Source organism: Pollachius pollachius, assembly GCF_949987615.1.
Source record: "Pollachius pollachius genome assembly, chromosome: 4".
In the NCBI taxonomy this organism is placed as follows: domain Eukaryota; kingdom Metazoa; phylum Chordata; class Actinopteri; order Gadiformes; family Gadidae; genus Pollachius; species Pollachius pollachius.
The window spans coordinates 20811707-20831663 of record NC_136937.1 but is presented as its reverse complement, the minus strand read 5'-3'; the positions used below and the strand labels follow the sequence as shown (position 1 = coordinate 20831663).

General features: G+C 39.8%; 1 protein-coding gene across 1 annotated transcript; it reads left to right on the top strand.

The window, feature by feature from the left end:
• Window positions 1–12079: 12079 nt before the first annotated feature.
• On the top strand, window positions 12080–18761 carry LOC307074217 (peroxisome proliferator-activated receptor alpha-like; the record flags this gene model as incomplete). Its single annotated transcript, XM_079734238.1, has 3 exons — window positions 12080–12091; window positions 13720–13963; window positions 14459–18761. 3 exons carry the CDS (start codon window positions 12080–12082, stop codon window positions 14701–14703), a joined length of 501 nt encoding a protein of 166 aa, XP_079590364.1. The 3' UTR covers window positions 14704–18761.
• Between the last annotated feature and the right edge of the window lie 1196 nt (window positions 18762–19957).

Sequence of the window (19957 nt, the reverse complement as noted above, 5' to 3'; positions counted from 1 at the left end):
ATTGCCTCCCCGCTGGCCTCCCCCAGTCTGTGAAAAATAAAATTAAAAAAATCCTGAACAGAAACAGTCTGAAATATATGAATCCCCCATAAATATATGTATTATTATTTTATCTTATTTTGACTTATTATTTTTATTTTAAGTCTTATATTTTCATATTATAAATAAATATTGCACTCAAAATGCAACGGTTTACCGAAATAAATGCTTGCCTAAAATGACAATTCCATGTCTTTCTGTCATTTGCACTTAAAACATCCCTGTGTCATGTTAAGGTCTGAACCCCCTCACATAATCCTGACGAATCGCACAACATCAAGCACCCATTTCAATAACATGGGATTATCAAGAAGACATTATTAGTGTCCATAAGAAAGTTTATTCAATCCATTGTTTATGGCCTGACGGGTGACGCCGTGAGTGAGTTGACAATTAAGTCAAATTTGACGTTAAAGCTAGGGTGGGTAATTTGGGAGAAAACAGCCGTTGAGATTCCGTTGTGTTCTCTCTGGTCCCTCCCTGCCACGCTCTACCTGCTGTAGCTCCTCCCTCCGAACGTCAGTTATGCGCGTTCATGTGAATTCAGTTACATTGATAGGAAGACGAAACACCATGTCCGATTCCGAGGTAATTAAACATTAGTGCTGATAACTACATAAGTACATATTGAGCATCAACATCTTACTCACAGACATACCATGTATGTTATCTTAAATCATTGTAATTGCGCTGGTAGGCCTAAGAAAAGTAGCTGTATCAGCCAAGCAAGATAGTAAACTAATTGCAACTGTAATTCGTTAGCATAAGCTGCCAGAGCTAGTAATATTATATACTGACGTTTTGAAGTGATGAATTATACTACAATAACGCTTATTTTTTGCATTATAAGAGTGTACAAGAAGAGAGCCCAGATGAGTCTGGGGACGATTATGTCCCAGGTCCTAGCAGCACAGGACGTGGGATATATAGGGTCAGCGGACGGCCTGCTGCTAGAGGTAGGCAGCCTAGGGGCAGAGGCAGGGGCAGAGGAAGGGGACGAGGTCGCGGTCGGGGAGGTCTTGACAGGGTAGGGCAAGAGGACATGGCCCGTGTGGAAACACGGGCCGTGTGATTCAACGAATCACAAATGAGCAGGTATGTTTATTTCATGTCATACTTTAACAAAAAAAATCAGGGGAGCCAATTGCCGTTATAAATGTGTAATAAGTAATTGTACATTTCATATGGAACATGGAATATCATATGCTACACTTCCCTCGCTGTGCTTATCTTGGCAGTTGTGTCAAAGTAGCTTTTACACAAACGTGACTCGGACATTGTCCACAGTTGAGTTGAGGGCTAGGCTACGTGTGAGCACAATCTCTGTGTTATTCCGACAGGTTAGTGTGACCATAACTAACATATAAAACGGACCGCAAAAGAACCATGGGCCGATGCAAGGCATCCTACGGAACCGTATTGAAACGGTTACATTACAGAACCGTAATGTAACGGTTATCGTGGCTTTGCCTAGTAAAAAAACATACCAGCCGACACTACATATTCTTCACAATATACCATGGAGAGATAACACTATTCCTTACCTGTCTATAAGAAATGTAGCCATCTCAGCATCCAATTTTAAGTTTCTCAGGTCACGTAACTCTCCATCGATCATAAGCCACGCCAATGTTTACTCTGGTTTTATTTCGAGCTCTCTCCGCCTCCCTTTTAGTAGATGTCCTTTCAACAAGTGTCTTTCCTCTTTTTTTTGCTGTCTTAGCGGTGTTAGTTGTTGGTATCCGGGGAATGGGAAATTTAGGGGCCGTTGATAAAGACATTGCTAATCATTTGTTGTCCGCCGTAGTAGTGCAAAACTGTCAGACTGCTAGGCTCGTGAACGCTCACGCAGGGACGCACCAACGTCGTTACCAAGGCCAACGGACAGTCCCACACCCAATAACAACGGAGAATCAGAGCCTCGCTCTGATTGGTCAAAGTGTACATGAGCGGTGGCAATTTTTGGGGGCGGCAGACAGGCAGGAGAGAGCAAAGTAATGTGCAGATATTCTTAGAGCACTTCACCTACATATAGCTGACTGGCTGTTATGACAGTTTTGCCAAATATTACAGTAAAAAAATTACCCACCCTAGCTTTAATACTGATTCTATTTGCAAGAAGTGACAACAATGATGCCTTTGGGACAAAAATAACCTCTGCCATATTGTGAAGGTGGCTGGGAAGTTGATTGGCTGTCCACAAGTATCCTTGCTCAACATTTATGAGAAGCAGGTTACTCAGAAATAGTGCGGCACGATTAATCGAATCGCAATCGCGATATCAGCCTTTGCGATTGTATAACCTCAAAAGGCTGCGATTTAATAAAAAATCTATATATATCTTCTTAGGTATTCTATTTATTTTATTTAGTTGTACTATTGAGAAAACCTAACAAGTTTGCACTGCAGAAATGCCTTTATTTTGACAACGATATTTTTTTATTATTTATTTAATTTTGTAAAATATGGTTATTTTGAAAACAGTACTGTACACATTTTTTAGTTTTTGTATTTTTTATGCTAGTTTAAGTTTGTATATTTGAGTTGAGAAATAAACATTTTAAAATGATCAGAAATCTGTGTGCATTTTCCTTGATTACCAAGCAAGTAGACTCATGACACCATTTGTTTATTGTATCGCAATTGCAAACCGAAATATATCCACAATAATCGCAATATGACTTTTTCACCAAATCGTGCAGCACTACTCAGAAAGCAATGTCTATATTGGACTGTAAAAATCATCCCCTTCATTGTTCGTTTGAGGCCCTTCCCTCAGGCCGGAGACTAAGAGTCCCTTTTTCTAAGTCCAATAGGACAAAGAACTCTTTTATTCCTAGGGCAATATGTTTGCTCAATTTGCTAACGCTAACAACATAAGAAGAACCCTTAAAATCATTACTTGTGCTCAAACGCTTTCTGTGTATCATATCGTATAAACATCTATGTTTATACGATATGATACACAGAAAGCTTTTGACACAGTAAATTGGTCAACTTTTTGTACAAAACGCAATCTTTAATGGGATTTCCCTCGAAATGTGTAAATTGGGTCAGAGTAATCTACAAGAATCCAAAATCACGTGTAAGAGTAAACAGATGTTGTTATGAATTATTTGACCTACAGAGGAGGCTGAGACAAGGGGATTGTCTTAGCCCCCTGCTCTTTGCTATAAATGCTTAACCCATCGCTGCTTCTGTAAAACAAAATTAGGGAATAAAAGAAATTAGAAGTAAGGATCACAAGACATCTCTTTATACAGATGATATCTTGACCTTTACAAGTTTCCTAGTCCTTTCTATCCCTGCACTTATAGACACCTTAAAGAAATATGGAGAACTCTCTGGTTATCAAATCAACCAATCAAAATCAGAGGCAATGATTTTATTTGGACACTGGCCAATTAAATTGTCAAGAAGGCTTGATTTCAACTGGTCTCCAGGATTTAGATGCTTGGATTATTATTACGACAGACCTATCAAAATTGTTTAAGCCAACTATGGGAAATTGATAGGCCACATAAAAGCTGAACTTACAAGATGGGAAATCCTGCCACTCTCTCTGATAATGAAGAAAATAAACTATACAAATTAACATTTTTCCAAGGTTGCTCTTTCTCTTCTATCACTACCTATCTATGTTGCTGTTTCCACCTTTACTATATTGGATAAATGGCTTTCCAAATTTATTTGGTAAAGCAAGCGACCCAGACTTAAATTTAAAAGACTACTCTGCCCAAAAGAAAGTGGAGAAATGGACTTGCCCAGCCTGACAAACTATTATTGGGCAGCCCAACTCAGATCAATGGTTGCTTAAATATCCCAAGACACTGACTGGTTGGAATGGAGCAGAGTGAATGCCCAAATTTGCCATTGGATTCAATCCCATTCTTAAATCAAGACATATGGGGATGGAGATTGCTAATGTATTGAGTAAAAACTAGGGCTGGGCAACGATTAAAAGTTTTACTTGCGATTAATCGCTTAGTTTTGGTGAGTAAACTCGCGATTAATCACACTTTTAAAATTATATTTTAAATCCACTCCAATTGAAGTTAAATGAGATTATCAAATGGAATGACACATTATCATTCATACCAAATGTACTTAAGAAGCAAAAAGTAGACCAAGTGATATTGAGAGTTTTATTGACTTACTCAGTGTGGATTGAATATGAAACTTACGGAACACCACAGATTTGGGAATTGTAAACAGGCAGTTAATTAGTACAATTTGTGGAAGCCCGTCTCCCCGAATGTCAGGTTCCCGGTAGGAATCACACGGTAAGCAAGGGTTAAGCCGCAGTCGGCGTATATTTAACAAGAGTCAATAAAGTCTGTATCCTCGTTCTAGGGTCTCCGTGAGCCTCTAGTCCGCTGGCGTGGTGCATAATCCCTCCGTGTCACTCCGTTTCCTTCTCCCGGTCTAGTGCTCCTTTTAAGATGGCTCCTGGTCCTTTCCCTCCCTCCGGCCAGGTGTCCCCTATCACGCTGATTGGGGGGAGAGACGTGGTGCTCTCTGTCGCCGGCTGGAGGGTGGCGATGGTATACCCCGTCTACTACGGATCCTCGGACCCGCCCAGTCCGAGGTCCCGCGGGCGGGATGCCACAAATTGTAAACCAACAGTTACTACAAGTGTAGTTAAATTAGATAAATAAGTAGCGCCACAGATTTGGGAATTGTAAACAGGCTGTCACTTACTGCAATTGTAATCAGGCAGTGACTTACTGCAAGTGTAATTGAATGTAAAGTAAGTGGAACTAAATCAAAAAATAGTTCTGATATGAATGTTGACATTCTGTGAGCAAAACCTTTCAAATTCAAAGTGGAAAAACAAGAATGTGTGTCAATTTGTGTTAATCGCGTTAAAATAAGATTGCGTTAACACATCGCTGATTCTTGAGTCGGGACAAAACACGTTTTCAAAAACATTTTTTTTAAACGCACACTATATTAATTTGAGTTATATGTTTCTGCAGAGAAAGGTCTTAGCTATTTAACCATGTGAAGGAACAGGTTCTGAATAAAAACACACTTTTAACAAATAAACATGTATCCCTTCAGAACTGGATTTGTGTCAACTCCATCAGACACACTAAAAAGTATAAAATTGTAATTCTTCGAATCCAACAAGAATCTAAAATTCTGAAGTATGTTGTAATAGTGTTTAGTTACTCTGATATGTAATAAAATACAATATATAAACTTAAGTTGTGATTTCACACTATTCTGAAAACCCAGATTTCTAAATATTTGCATTTTCAAACTTTTTTTTTAATTTCAATATTGTAAAAACAAATTCCTTAAATAAATAAGACACAAGAGGATGTAGATCAGATTGTCCCTTATTACAAAAACAACATAAACTGAAGGAAGAATTTTTTTTTCACCAAAAAATTAACAAAAACATACATCTGTTGACGAAGATCTGATGGTGTTGACGAAAAACTGACGGTGTTGACAAAAAATGTGTGTGCATTGCTGATTATTAAACAAATGTGCTTTTTAAACACTACTACTAAAACTACTCCTTGTTATTAGAGTATTGAACTTACTGTAAAGCAAATTATAATAAACATATTGCACATACACCGTTTCCAAATATCAAAAAACAATAAGGGAAACCAGGGGCCCTCCTCCCCCTCTGTTTTTATCTACCTCCCCTACAGCACTTCCTGCTCTCCTCATCCACCTCTTCTCTTCCTTTTCTACTTTGTAGAAGTAGTCATTTACTTGGTCTTCATGCTGATTTTCTTTTTTAAAGTGGCGTGTGTGTGTGTGTGTGTGTGTGCACGTGTATGTGCATGTGTGTGTAGTTGGGTGTGTTGGATGTGTTATTGCCCTGCACTGCCTACTTCATACTGGGTGTGATCTTAAATTGACATTCCTTAACAACAATACTGCAGCACAAAATCTGTAGCTTACAATCAGGTTCAATTAGCTTACTTAAGATTTCATTTTTGTCTAACCTGCACTTGTGCCTTGAGCAACAGGCGTCGGACATGCTCACGCTCTATGAAGTCCATCACATCGGGCTATGCTGTAGATCTCTCGTGTTCTTAATCTCTCCTGTCATCCTTCGTGAGAAGCTTAGGCTGGTACTTTGCTGTTGGACCATGGGGATGCAGAAACTCCACTTTCACATCGTGCTGCTCAGTATCCACAGCAATGGTTTTGGCTAGCCACCAGTGGCCATCATATACTACTGCTAGCCAGTCTCCATTATTAAGGCTGCTAACAGTCGTAACTGTCACAGTACCCTCGGGACCTTTCAGAAACTCCTCATCCAACTCCTCCTCCATCACATCTTCCATTTCCAGATCCTCTTCCATCTCCCCTCCCATCTCTTTTTCCATGTCCTCCAACAACATGGCCAAAGGTCTTTTCTTCGCTGCCCTCCTTGTATCACTCTGCTGTTTCTCTGGGTAGCCATGGAAATAGAAGGTAGCTGGGCAGAAGCACTGGCAAACCAACATCTTGCTGCAAAAGCAGGATAGTTGTCTGTGGTGGATCCTGTTATCATGTGGGATGACCTGATGTATTTGTCTTGTTGAGGGAACCTGTTTGAGAGGATGCATGAGAAGTGTATCGTACCTTTGCATGTCTTCTTCTGCAACGTGTTACAGTTGAACGCTCTTCAGACTGTTTGAGACCTTTTCAAAAAATCTGTGTCCATCTGTCACATCATTTCCTGTCAGGACCAGGTTTTCAGCTGTTCTTTTCACTGTTCCGCCAATGCCGTCTGGTGCGCCCTTACCATGGGAAGTGGGGAAGAAGTTCCATGTTGTTCTTTCAAACCCCAGTGTAGGGGGGATACAAGACAGAAGGAAAAAATTCTTCTTGTTCTTATATTGTTTACTTGGACCATCAGACCAAAAGTGCACGGTGGTAACCTGCGGATATCTCGTTTTGATATCTTTTAGGACTGGATCCATGTGTGTCCAGATTGCTGCAGCATCCTGTCTCTTTGACTCTGAAAGTGTGCAAAACCCTGCCTTTCCACCCTTAATGTAATACATTCCGGTATGTAGCGTTATCTGTGGCAGATTTTGTCCAAAATGGCAGGCCTGTACTTCAGATTGATACTTGCATCTCCAGGATTCTGAAAAGTCAACGTGAACAATTGCTGTACTTTCTTCACAAGTCTCAATTGTGTTTCTCTATGCTTTTGACTGGTTTTGCACTAAACACACATGTGTTGTGGTTTCATTTCTGAGTATTTGCTCATAGAGTTCGATGAGCTCTGAAAGACTGCCACTGTGTTGGACGAGTTTAGTGTTGATGTGGATTCCATTGACTGTGTCTTCTTGAACTCTCTCCCACTGCTTCCACTGAACATGGATTTTTTTTTCACTCCGTTTCCTTCTCCCGGTCTAGTGCTCCTTTTAAGATGGCTCCTGGTCCTTTCCCTCCCTCCGGCCAGGTGTCCCCTATCACGCTGATTGGGGGGAGAGACGTGGTGCTCTCTGTCGCCGGCTGGAGGGTGGCGATGGTATACCCCGTCTACTACGGATCCTCGGACCCGCCCAGTCCGAGGTCCCGCGGGCGGGATGCCACAAATTGTAAACCAACAGTTACTACAAGTGTAGTTAAATTAGATAAATAAGTAGCGCCACAGATTTGGGAATTGTAAACAGGCTGTCACTTACTGCAATTGTAATCAGGCAGTGACTTACTGCAAGTGTAATTGAATGTAAAGTAAGTGGAACTAAATCAAAAAATAGTTCTGATATGAATGTTGACATTCTGTGAGCAAAACCTTTCAAATTCAAAGTGGAAAAACAAGAATGTGTGTCAATTTGTGTTAATCGCGTTAAAATAAGATTGCGTTAACACATCGCTGATTCTTGAGTCGGGACAAAACACGTTTTCAAAAACATTTTTTTTAAACGCACACTATATTAATTAGTTATATGTTTCTGCAGAGAAAGGTCTTAGCTATTTAACCATGTGAAGGAACAGGTTCTGAATAAAAACACACTTTTAACAAATAAACATGTATCCCTTCAGAACTGGATTTGTGTCAACTCCATCAGACACACTAAAAAGTATAAAATTGTAATTCTTCGAATCCAACAAGAATCTAAAATTCTGAAGTATGTTGTAATAGTGTTTAGTTACTCTGATATGTGATGAAATACAATATATAAACTTAAGTTGTGATTTCACACTATTCTGAAAACCCAGATTTCTAAATATTTGCATTTTCAAACTTTTTTTTTAATTTCAATATTGTAAAAACAAATTCCTTAAATAAATAAGACACAAGAGGATGTAGATCAGATTGTCCCTTATTACAAAAACAACATAAACTGAAGGAAGAATTTTTTGAATTTTTTTTTACACTGAACATGGATTTTGTCTTGCTCTTGGGTTGTAACTGTACCTTTGTTTAGACATCGTGAGCAGGTGCGAAGAAGGCAGGCCTCACTTGCTGGAGAGCAACAAACTAATTGAAAACTGTCATCCAGTTTGTTTGACTTCACAACACCAGATATTCTAAGGACCTTGAGCATTAAGTATGCATTTTCATGCTTTTGACACAGACATGTCTTTCGATCAAATGCTTTTGGTGCTGTAATATAGAATGGCTTCAGAGTACAGAAAGAAGAACAGCTCAGCTTCAAAGTGGGGTTCCTTATGAGGAAGTCAGTGTGGAGGTTGATCATGGAGTTTGTCAGGATCATTCTCTGCTGCTTCATCTTATTCCTAGTGATGGTGTCAGTCTTATCAGTGGTCACATGTGCAGAGTTCAGGAAGAAATCCTTAACAGTCTCTGTTATACCCTTTAGGAATGTTGGCTTTTTCTTTGTCTGTTTCTTTCCTCTCATTAACATGTAGGTTATCCCAAACTGGTGGATTTGGTGAAGGAGACGATACTTTTTTAGAATCTTGCCTGATGACACACTTAGTGCTGGTTCCTGACGCCTTGGCCCAGGAGTTTGTTTGTTTTTCTTCAGCTCTCTTCTTAGGATGTTGTGGAATAGAAGGGCTTTCTTGATTTTTGGATTCCTAATTTTGCTTCCTGATAGCATCTTCTTTGTTTCTGTGCCTGGGGATTCAAGTGGTGTTTTAATTGTAGCCTTTCTTCCTCAAGATATTCTTTTTGTCAGTTTGTTTCGTTGCTTTGTTACCTTTTTAAGCTTCTCTTTCAAAGTTTTTATTGCTCTTGAATGCCTTTTTCTCGTTTTACTTCTCTCCCCTTCCTGTCTGAGAGACTGTCTGCTGTGTCTGGCATTGTATTCTTGAATATTCTGATCTTGCGGACTATCTGGAGGGGTGGGAGCCTCCAGCACTGCATCTTCATTGGATCTTTTCTGTCTGGACCTTTTCTGTGCCTCTCTCCAATACTTTCTCAAATTCCTCTTTGCCCTGTCTCCCATCTCGTCTATTTGTATTACTTTTTTGCCTGTAACTCTCTTCTTCCACCTTTGTCTTTCCTTCTCTTGCATAGCATGTTTGCTCTCTTGGTCACTGTTTAATTTTTTCCCTTCTCTTTCGTTAGTACTCTCTATTTCTTCTCCTTTGCTCCTCAACTGACAATTTCTGTCTAGCCATGCTTTCCTACAATACAAATTGAAATAATGAAAATTTTACTTAAATAAGACTATAGAATCAGATTTCTATTTACTTGACATGATTGATTGATGGATGGATGGATGTAAAATCCTCAAGGTGCGGGATGTAGTTTTCATAACCAGATGTTATGAAAATCTACACACTGGCTTCTCATCTCTCTATCTCTGTCTCTACATATATATGTAGAGATATACATATATATGTATATGTGCTGGGAAAGTTACACGTTATACAATAATAAGCAGACCACTGCCTGCCCCTTCTCTACAAGTCAGATGTGTATGGTTAAATAATGTAATGTATGCTATATATGTACATTTATGTGTAAATGTAATCCTTAAATAACATTTTAACCCTTTACTATATTCACAAATGATATATTAGCACATTAAGAGGTTTTTGGTGGATTTGTCAACTCCGTCAGCTTATAGGTCAACTCCGTCAGACATAAAACCTGACGGAGTTGACGTCTGACGGAGTTGACTTAAGGGCATGTATTTTCCTGCCAAAACATGTATTGTACACTGCAGTTAGCTAGTTTTTCCTCAGTTGCTAAGTGTCCCAATAACCACACTAAAATGCTTAAATTCAATCCTCTATGGTTTTAAAAAAGTATCTTAACAGAAATATGGTATTGACATGGTTTTTATTTGTGGTAGTGTTGCATTCACCACAGACAGGGAGATGAAAAGGGGTCCTCAGGGATATAGCTGATCATGCTATTTCCTGATTTATTGTGGCTTATAAGAAAATCTGATGGAGTTGGCAGAAACTGAGGACACAACTTTGATAGGCAGATTTTTATGGAAAATATTGTTTGACTTTCACTTCATGCATTGTTTTTTATATTTATACCCCTTCTTTTTTATTTGATTGAATCAGTGACATAATTAACACATTAACTTGTCCAGCCCTAGTAAAAACACCTTCAAAATATGGTCAATTATGATGAAAAAAAACTTCAACTTCCAATGACCAATTCCAGAGCTATAAGGATAGCAAACAACTGAGTTCTCCCCAGCTAGGCTGGACAAGGAAGGAAGGAAATGGAAGGAAAGGGGTTTCGTGGTTTTGGACCAGCAGTTTGACGGAGCAGTCCTAAAATCATTTGAACAGCTCAAAGAGAAATATGATATATCCAACCAAGACTTCATAGGTACTTACAAATTAGACACTATTTACAAAGTCATCAAGAATGGGAAAAGCTCTGGCCCCGGTTTCCCGAAACCTCTTAAAGCCTTCTTAACGCTACATCATTCGTAACCTCTACTTTAAGTTCTACCTTAACATCTCACGTATTTCCCGAAACGTTCTTAGCTACGAATCTCTTTCGTACGTCGTTCATTGGTACGGTTGGTCTGAAGCGCTCGTAGAACCTTCTTAGCTCTACCGTAGTGATGTTTCAGCTCCTGACGCTAGTCGACGCCACTGTACAGTAACCTTTAGAAATCGCCGTTGCGCATGGAACTGCCATATTGGCAGTGTTGTGTTTCCCCAATAGTACAGTAGGCCTACATATACGGTACAGCAGGCGAGGTCAGCTCGACTCGCTTCCAATAATTTCAAAAATTCAAAAATTAACAAAACTGTCTTCTAAATTAAGGAAATGATACTGGGAAATGAATAACCATTATAAGCAGTTGACTTAATAAGATTTTTTTCAACCACCGCCTTTCCCTTGATGGTGCGCAAAGCACGCAGAATAGACACGTAGCAAAAAGAAAAGCAGTCAGCATGAACAGTATTATATAATAAGCTAAATAAACTATTCCAAATTTAGCTTTCATTTCCAAATGTCTATTTTCATAAATAATCAACAAGTCAGACACCTTTCGTAAACAGAAAATCAATAGCCTCATTTGAACGGTTGTGACTGATGTTAAGGATGTGATGTAATTAAGGATGTGATTGATGTTATTAAGGGTGTGATTGGATGTAATTAAGGATGTGATAGATCTTTATCTCAGGGATATGACATAAATACATGCTACAATTGGTAATAATTATAGCATGAATAGTAATTTTCACATTTCAGATGACCATTGCCTTAAAATATATAAAATAATAATAATAGTACTAATAATAAAAGGAATATATAATAGAAAAGCAAAGCAAATTAAACTAAACAATATAAACGTGCACACAAATGTGCATGCGCAAACCCACACAAGAAAATGAAATAATAAAAAATAGGAAACAAATGAATTCTGCATATACTTCATATAAATTGAAAATGTAGGGCAATGGATGACCATTTATTTAGGAATACATCTGCTGTCAGTTGAAATAATGTTGTTGTACATTCCATGTTGTAAACCTCTTGGATTCTTACCCTCCATTGTGTAATTGTTGGGGGTTGTGGCCAGGAGGCTGTTATTGCCTTATTCGCTATTAAAAGAAGGACTCTGAGCAAATATGTTTGGCTGTTCTCTTCAAGATCAGTTGGCAGTTGGCAAGTGTGATGGTTAAAGAGGTAAATCTATACAGAGACATTTTTTATATGTTTTTGTACAAATTGCTAGTATTCTTATATCATTGGACAATCCCAAAATATATGTGTGTGGCCTCTCACCAAACCACACACCCTCCAGCAATGATCTGAGGTGTTGCTCCATTTTGATATGATAAATGGAGTTCTAAAGTATCACATTTAAAGTTTAAAAGGAAGGAATTCCTTGTTCTTATTTCTAATGTATTTTATGCCTTTTATCCCCCTAAATTTTAAATCCCTAAATTTAAATTCCTTCTTTCCAGTTTGGACTAATGGTTATCCTTTTTATTTTTATTTTTATTTTTTACTCTGTTAGGTGACTTGAGGGACTTGAAAGGCGGAAAAAAATAAAATGAACTATTATTATTGTTATTATTAGTATTATTATTATCCTGTGTCCTTCACTTCATGAAGTCTCCCACTCATCTGGGATTATTATGTTCATTTCTAGTTCCCATTTTTCTTTAACATCAAAGTTATTTTCTTTTAACTTCCTGCAATATCTTATAAAAATGTGATATGAACTTTGTCTCCACTATTCCTTTGGTTGTTGATATTAATAAGTGTTCTATTTTTGTTGGTAAGGAGCTGGGCCCGGTTTCCCGATAACGTCCACTCTTAACGCGCTATGAAGACTCCTACGTTTAGTCTTATCAAAGTTGTTTACCTCTATAGGCGTGGTTCCCGAACGGTTTCTTAGGAGTCTTATTAGGAAACACTCCTTACGTTGTTCATAAACGGCGCTGTCCAGAAAGAACGTGCTGAAATCGATTGCTCACAATAATCTTTTGAAGTTGCAAGTTTTTGAAATTGTTGGAAGCGAGTTGAGCTGACCTTGCCTGCTGTACCCATGGCCAAAAATAAAGAACAGCCGAGACAACATCCTTAATTAAAATATGCCGTTTCATTTGACATCAATTGGCTACGGATGCGAACTTGGAATGAACAATTAATAAAATTGGCCTATCCTGCATGTCTATCCTGCTACACCACATAACACTTCCTTCCATTCACTGTTAAAACACCTGACCTAAAACCATTGGTGAAACACAACACTGCCAATTAGGCAGTTCCATGCGCAACAGGGATTTCTAAAGGTTACTGTACAGTGGCGGTGACTAGCGTCAGGAGCTGAAACATCAATACGGTAGAGCTAAGAAAGTTCTACGAGTGCTCCACACCAACCTTACCAACGAACGAAGTACAAAAGAGAGTCGTAGCAAAGAAAGTTTCGGGAAACACGCGAGATGTTAAGGCAGAACTTAAGGTAGAGGTTACGAATGATGTAGCCTGAAGAAAGCTTTAAGAAGGTTTCGGGAAACCGGGCCCTTGTCATTATGTGGACAAACTGCTCTCTTTGGCGGAAGCCTATGAGTCAACTGTTATTTTCAATGAAACCGTATAACGGTCATTCTATTTTAGAGCAACTATAGGGTCATTCTGGAGAGGTACATTATTGCTACAAGGCAAGGGTCTACTACATTATTAATATAAAATACATACAATATTTATTTTTATTAGAAAAAATAAATCTCAAAATACACAGACAAAATATAATTTGAAATGAATTGTAGAAATGTGTCTTATCCGTGCTCGGTTCTGTTCCCTAGGTGACCCTGTTGAAGTACGGTGTGTACGAGGCCCTCTTCACCCTCCTTGCCTCCTGCATGAATAAAGACGGCCTCCTAGTGGCGCGCGGCCGGGGCTTCATCACCCGGGAGTTCCTGAAAAGTCTGCGGCGGCCCTTCAGTGACATGATGGAGCCCAAGTTCCAGTTTGCCACGCGCTTCAACGCTCTGCAGCTGGATGACAGCGACCTGGCGCTGTTCGTCTCCGCCATCATCTGCTGCGGAGGTGCGGTGCGCCAGCCCGCACACCAGAGGGTCGTTTCCCGTTTATATTTTAAAGACCTCTCTAGAGAAAGGTTGAAAAAGCCTAGATCTTCTCCATAGGAATGTTTTGCTATTTTTACTTCATTACACTTTATGAGCTTTCCGGTTCAATTGCACAAATATTTTCTGTAGGATAGAAATAGAACTGTGATGAATTTGGAAATATGTGATGGAAAGAGAACGTTATTAATTAATCATAACCCCATACATATTTTGAGAGGGTATGAGGAATTTAGAAATGTGCATATTCATCAACTTTTGAGATGCTGCATAGCAATTTTCCGAAATTTAGTTTAGTTAACGTAATTTATTCAGGGCTTTCATATTCATCTAGAGGGAGTCCTGAACAAATCCATTTGTTTTCGTTGCTCATTGTGGTTTCATTCCCTCCATAATTGTTCTTCTTATCCTCTCTCCTCTACACTCCTCTCCTCTCCTCGTTGCCCGGTCTCGTCAGATCGTCCAGGGTTAGTGAACACCTCCCTGGTTGAGCGACTCCAGGAGAGCATTGTGCAGGCTCTGCAGCTTCACCTGGTGGCCAACCACCGTGATAATGCCTTCCTCTTCCCCAAGCTGCTGCAGAAGTTGGCCGACCTGCGGGAGCTGGTCACCGAGCATGCTCAGTTGGTGCAGGACATCGAGACAACGGAGGACACGTCTCTCCATCCGCTCCTGCAAGAGATTTACAGGGACATGTACTGAGTAAAATAAAGGCATGTTCCGATTTACAGGGACATGTACTGAGTAAAAAAGAGGCATGTTCTGATTTACAGGGACATGTACTCAATGAGAGAGAGACAATACGTGAGGAAAAGCACTGCAGCCTCTAGTTGCTGCTTGGGGGAGTTTACAATATTGTAGATTGAAGTGCTTAAAACCAGGAAATGAAATTCAACAAGGGTCAACCAAGGGTCACTGAATGTTGCTTGTTCTTTGCTGAACGTTTACTGCAAGAAACACTAATAAGCTTAAAGTTAAAGGATAAGTTAACTATCTTGGACCACATGGCGTATTCACAGGGGCTCTTGAATAGGCCATGATCCTAGCGTGTAAACACCATTATATCCACAGATTGTCCAACATGATTCTAGTGTGTAGAAACCATTATATCCAAAATCTGCGTTTTTTTCTTCTTCATATTGTGATGTAGCTGAGCTAGAATGGTAGGCAAATATGCGAATGTTTGAAAAGATAAAAAATGTCGCATTTATTCTAAAGAACGTTTCCGATCATGCTAGAATCATTCAATCTGTGAATAGGCCCAGAATTATCCTTTTAACCAAAGTTCAACTGTTGAGCCCATACCATTTGACATACTATGACCCCAGCTGTTACATGATCTGTTGCAATGGGGTGCAATGCTTCATTTGTCTGGTTGGGCTGTAACAGGGATGTGTGGTTATTCACCTTAAATATCTACCCATTTTTTGATGCTACTTTGGAGCAGGTTTATATCTCGATTTCCAATTACAATGCAAATCTAATATGAACATATGTATTGCCATGATGCAAACTCTTAAAACCAATTATACTCAACAATTACCATGTTGGATCAAATGTATACAAAAAGTATTGGTTACATGCAATACTAAGTGATTTAAAAATAATTTCAGATGGATGTTACTGGACTAAAGCCGTTGTTGAAGTCATTCCAACAGCATAACAAAGTCATCCAAATATCTTCTGAATATGGCTGGTCAGATATGGTCAATCAATGAAAGAAGATCTCGAGAGAAGAAGATTGTGCACATTGCTAACCTAAATCCAAATGAACAAAATGAATGGTTCTCACACTCTTGTTGGTTGGAAACACGAGGTGAGAAGCAGCCAAATAACCAGCTGGTTTCTTTCTTATGCTGGCGTCACACTGTCCCGAAATTGACACCAGATGGCAATACGAATATGGAATTTAGAATTTCGCACGAAGATGTTCCCGAACTTCGTCAACAGCCAATGAACAGCCGAAGCAAGTACGATGCCCCACAGAAGGTCACACGATGGCACCCGAACCACACACAAAGGCAACATGAAGATGTGAATTTTTATTGTAGTTTATACCCGCAGGACACACGAAGGCCACACGATGGCTACACAACGGCTACACAACGTCATATTGAGAGTACGATGCATTCCAACTAGGTCACGAAGCCCTCACGTCCGTGGGAAATTCAATTGCTGATCGGAGATTATTGGGAGGAGAACATACAGTACATTTCAACTTTATTTCAAATTTATTTTGACTTGGCCTTTTATATGTCCAAGTTACCATGACACATGGGAAACACTTGAGCTACTCAAATTTGTCGTTGCCGACACCGTGGTCCCACTGATGTCATCGTACTCTAATACGATGGCTACACGTCGGCATTGTGAGGGCTTCACATAGTCGTGTTGCCATCCTAAGACAATGGGGCAGCTTCTTGTTTCCTTCGTGTTGTCTTCATGAGGGGAAAAATGCTTGATGGCACTGATGATCACACAAAGTAATGACGAAGATGACACGATTTGACAAGATACCCTCACGGTGGCCTTACGAGGGGTAAAATGGACACACCAATTCAACACAAAAATGAACCTTTGCAAGATCTTTCGGCAATTTTCACGCATGCTCACTAAGTTCCTGCCAGAGGCTGTGAAACTCCACCGGCATTCAAACGATGGCTTAAGATGCCCTCAAGAATGGCCCGATGTTTTTGCGATCAGAGCCGAATATGAACATTTCCTTTATCGTGTTTCCATCTGATGTCAATATCGGGACAGTGTGACATACGCGTTAAGAAAACCACGCCTTTGAAGAGTGATAGCTTTGTCTTCTGGGCCCCTCACACCCTAAGAGGTAGGAGATCTATATCAACCTCTACAGAGGTGCGTATGGATACTACAGATTTGAGTATGGCCGTATAATGTTGATGGAAACATGAGGATATATGATAGAATGATCATTTGCGACACAATATGTGCCACTCTGTATCTCGAGGGCATATATATACACGGTATGAACTGAGTATAGCCATGACATTATGGCTTCTTTAACAGCCGCCATCATTATTTACCTGTTAGCAAGGTGTGATCACTACCAACTCTTGCCCTTGAGTTTGCTGCTGCATCGACTGCAATAAGGAACACATACACTTTACCTCAGATGAAATGTACCAGCTGTGTGTCCATGGAACTCTCACACACAGCAGCTGGGAACCATGATCAGATTTAATTATACGTCTGCGTCAAACAGCTGCATGCCGAGCTAAAACAGGTCTATGCCACCTGCGTAGCCCTCAGAATCCATCGCACTAGGTAACGCACACCTCTCCAGATATGTAAAATGGAACCGGGGCAGGTGAAGGCCAGAGTCCTCCTGGTGTGTCTTTCAGTTAATTTATAATGGAGCAGTTCCAGATGTTTGCAAATATGTAAATGTGTACCTCACATCACATTGTAAGGTCTTGGACTTCTAGCAGTCTCGAAAGGTATTCACAGCCTCAACCCCAGCAACCACCCTTTTTTTAGCAATTTGCGGGGGCATGCCACTCTGGGCCGATGAGATAAGTCTCCTAAAGCTCCTTGGAGTGAATTCAAGTCATGGTTTCACAGTAAATGCTGTTAACATGTGATTTTGCGCCCCTTTGCGGGCAAAGTGGTGCCTTTTTGTTATTGACCCTGTGACATCATTGATTGAGCTATCGTCACAAAACTTTATACACTTTTTAATGGTCCTCTGTCCTCTGTGCATGGCACTTTAATCGGACATGTCCATAGAGCATGTGTCGCAAATTGTGTAATTTGCTCCGTTGGTTAAGAACATTTTTTACATTTTCACAAGACTTTAACTATACAGAGAAATTAATCCAGATTAACATTATGGCTCAGAGAAAATCATTAACGGCATGTATAATATGGACTACTTAAGGTTGGCATATATGTTAATAAACACACATCCAATAAAGATTAGCAGACATCACTTATGTCAACAATTTCTTGCGGACTATGCTCAGATCACTAGTGACCAGAACCTTTGTTGCTGTTCAAAGCAGAAATCAAGTTCAAACACAACTTTAGTATATTGTAGTGTTTCTATATGAAATGCAAACAATCATATCCATACCCTGACTAACATGGCTAGCTATACATCTCTTCCATCTCTTTTTACAAAGTTTTCTCCTTCCAAAGGCCAGTGTTTATTCTTCATTATTTTGACAGCCATGTCCAGCAAACTGGCAGTTGATTGTCTGGTTTGTAAATACATAAAGAATGTTCTGAATGAAAGGGACAGCTGTGTTCTGGGAAGGGGGGTTTCAGTATAGCAGTATCAATAGTTTATTACTAAATCGTTAACAATCTGCATCAGTATATGGTTTCTGATTGAACTACATGTTGCTGTTCAACGCAGAAATCAAGTTCAAACACAACTTTAGTATATTGTAGTGTTTCTATATGAAATGCAATCGATCATATCCATACCCTGACTAACATGGCTCGCTATACATCTCTTCCATCTCTTTTTACAAAGTTTTCTCCTTCCAAAGGCCAGTGTTTATTCTTTATTATTTTGACAGCCATGTCCAGCAAACTGGCAGTTGATCTGGTTGTCTGTTGGTAAATACATAAAGAATGTTCTGAATGAAAGGGACAGCTGTGTTCTGGGAAGGGGGGTTTCAGTATAGCAGTATCAATAGTTTATTACTAAATCAATAACAATCTGCATCAGTATATGGTTTCTGATGGAACTACATGTAAATAAACAAATGTGCTAATTATTATGAAACGTGTTGTATGTTTTATTTTTATTTTAACTTTGTATGTTCATCTTGTGGTAGAAATGCCTTCAATGATTTTCAATAAAAAACCTCATAGTACTACTGTGGAACAGTACTTTCACCTTTCTCTTCAACATCTACACCTCCGACTTCACCTTAAACTCTGGAACGTGCCACCTACAGAAGTTCTCGGATGACTCCTCCATCGTGGGCTGCATCAGTGAGGACAGGGAGGACGAGTACAGAGGTGTGGTGGAGGGCTTCGTCAGATGGTCCGAGGAGAACCACCTCCAGCTCAACATCGGCAAGACCAAGTGGTGGTGGACATCCGACGGAGCAGGTAGCCCCCAACCCCCTTTACCATCCAGGGGGTTGAAATAGAGACCGTGGACGCATAGAAGTTCCTTGGAGTGCGCATTACCAATAAGCTGGACTGGACAGAAAACACAGAGGCCCTGTATAGAAAGAGTCAGAGCAGCCTCTTCTACCTCAGAAGGCTCATAGTTAAAGGCTCAGGTTATTTGACATGTGTGGCAGGCTTCTAAAGATGTTCTATCAGTCTGTGTTGGCCAGCACACTGTTCTTTGCTGGATGTATGTATGTATTATATTGTTAACCGGGCGAAAGGACTACAACCAGCCCCCCTTTCTGTTTCCGGTCAACGAGCAATGATTGTGTGCTCCTCAATCCTCGGACGAAGGCACACCCCCTTTATGTCTTCATCTTTCAGAAATCTGAGAATAGACTGAGAGCAGTGATGACGCTCTCAATAAAATGGCTGCGCCCATGAAGAGATTTATTTTCTTTGTATTTGTACCACGTTGGGCATTTTAATGTTGATGCTCTTTAAATGCTCTTACACACTTGATTACATTGCTACTTTATTCCGGTCAACAATTTATACATTGCATGGTCTTGCTGTGCGTGCAATACAATGTAAAGTTGTGTTGTTTGTTTTCGGGCTGGTTTGCTAAAGAGGCTAATGCAGCTAACAATAACAGCGACCAGCCAATGACACAATCACAAAGACGAACAACTCGGCGTGCAACGTGCAACTCGGAAGGCTGGTGTCCGAGGATTCAGGAACACGCCATGAGTCTTTCAACAGAAATCAATGGATTCACAAAATGCCAAATAAAACACAACAGAAACTGTATTTCGCTACGATACTTTAAAGAAGAATTTAAAGTTGTAAATCCAGG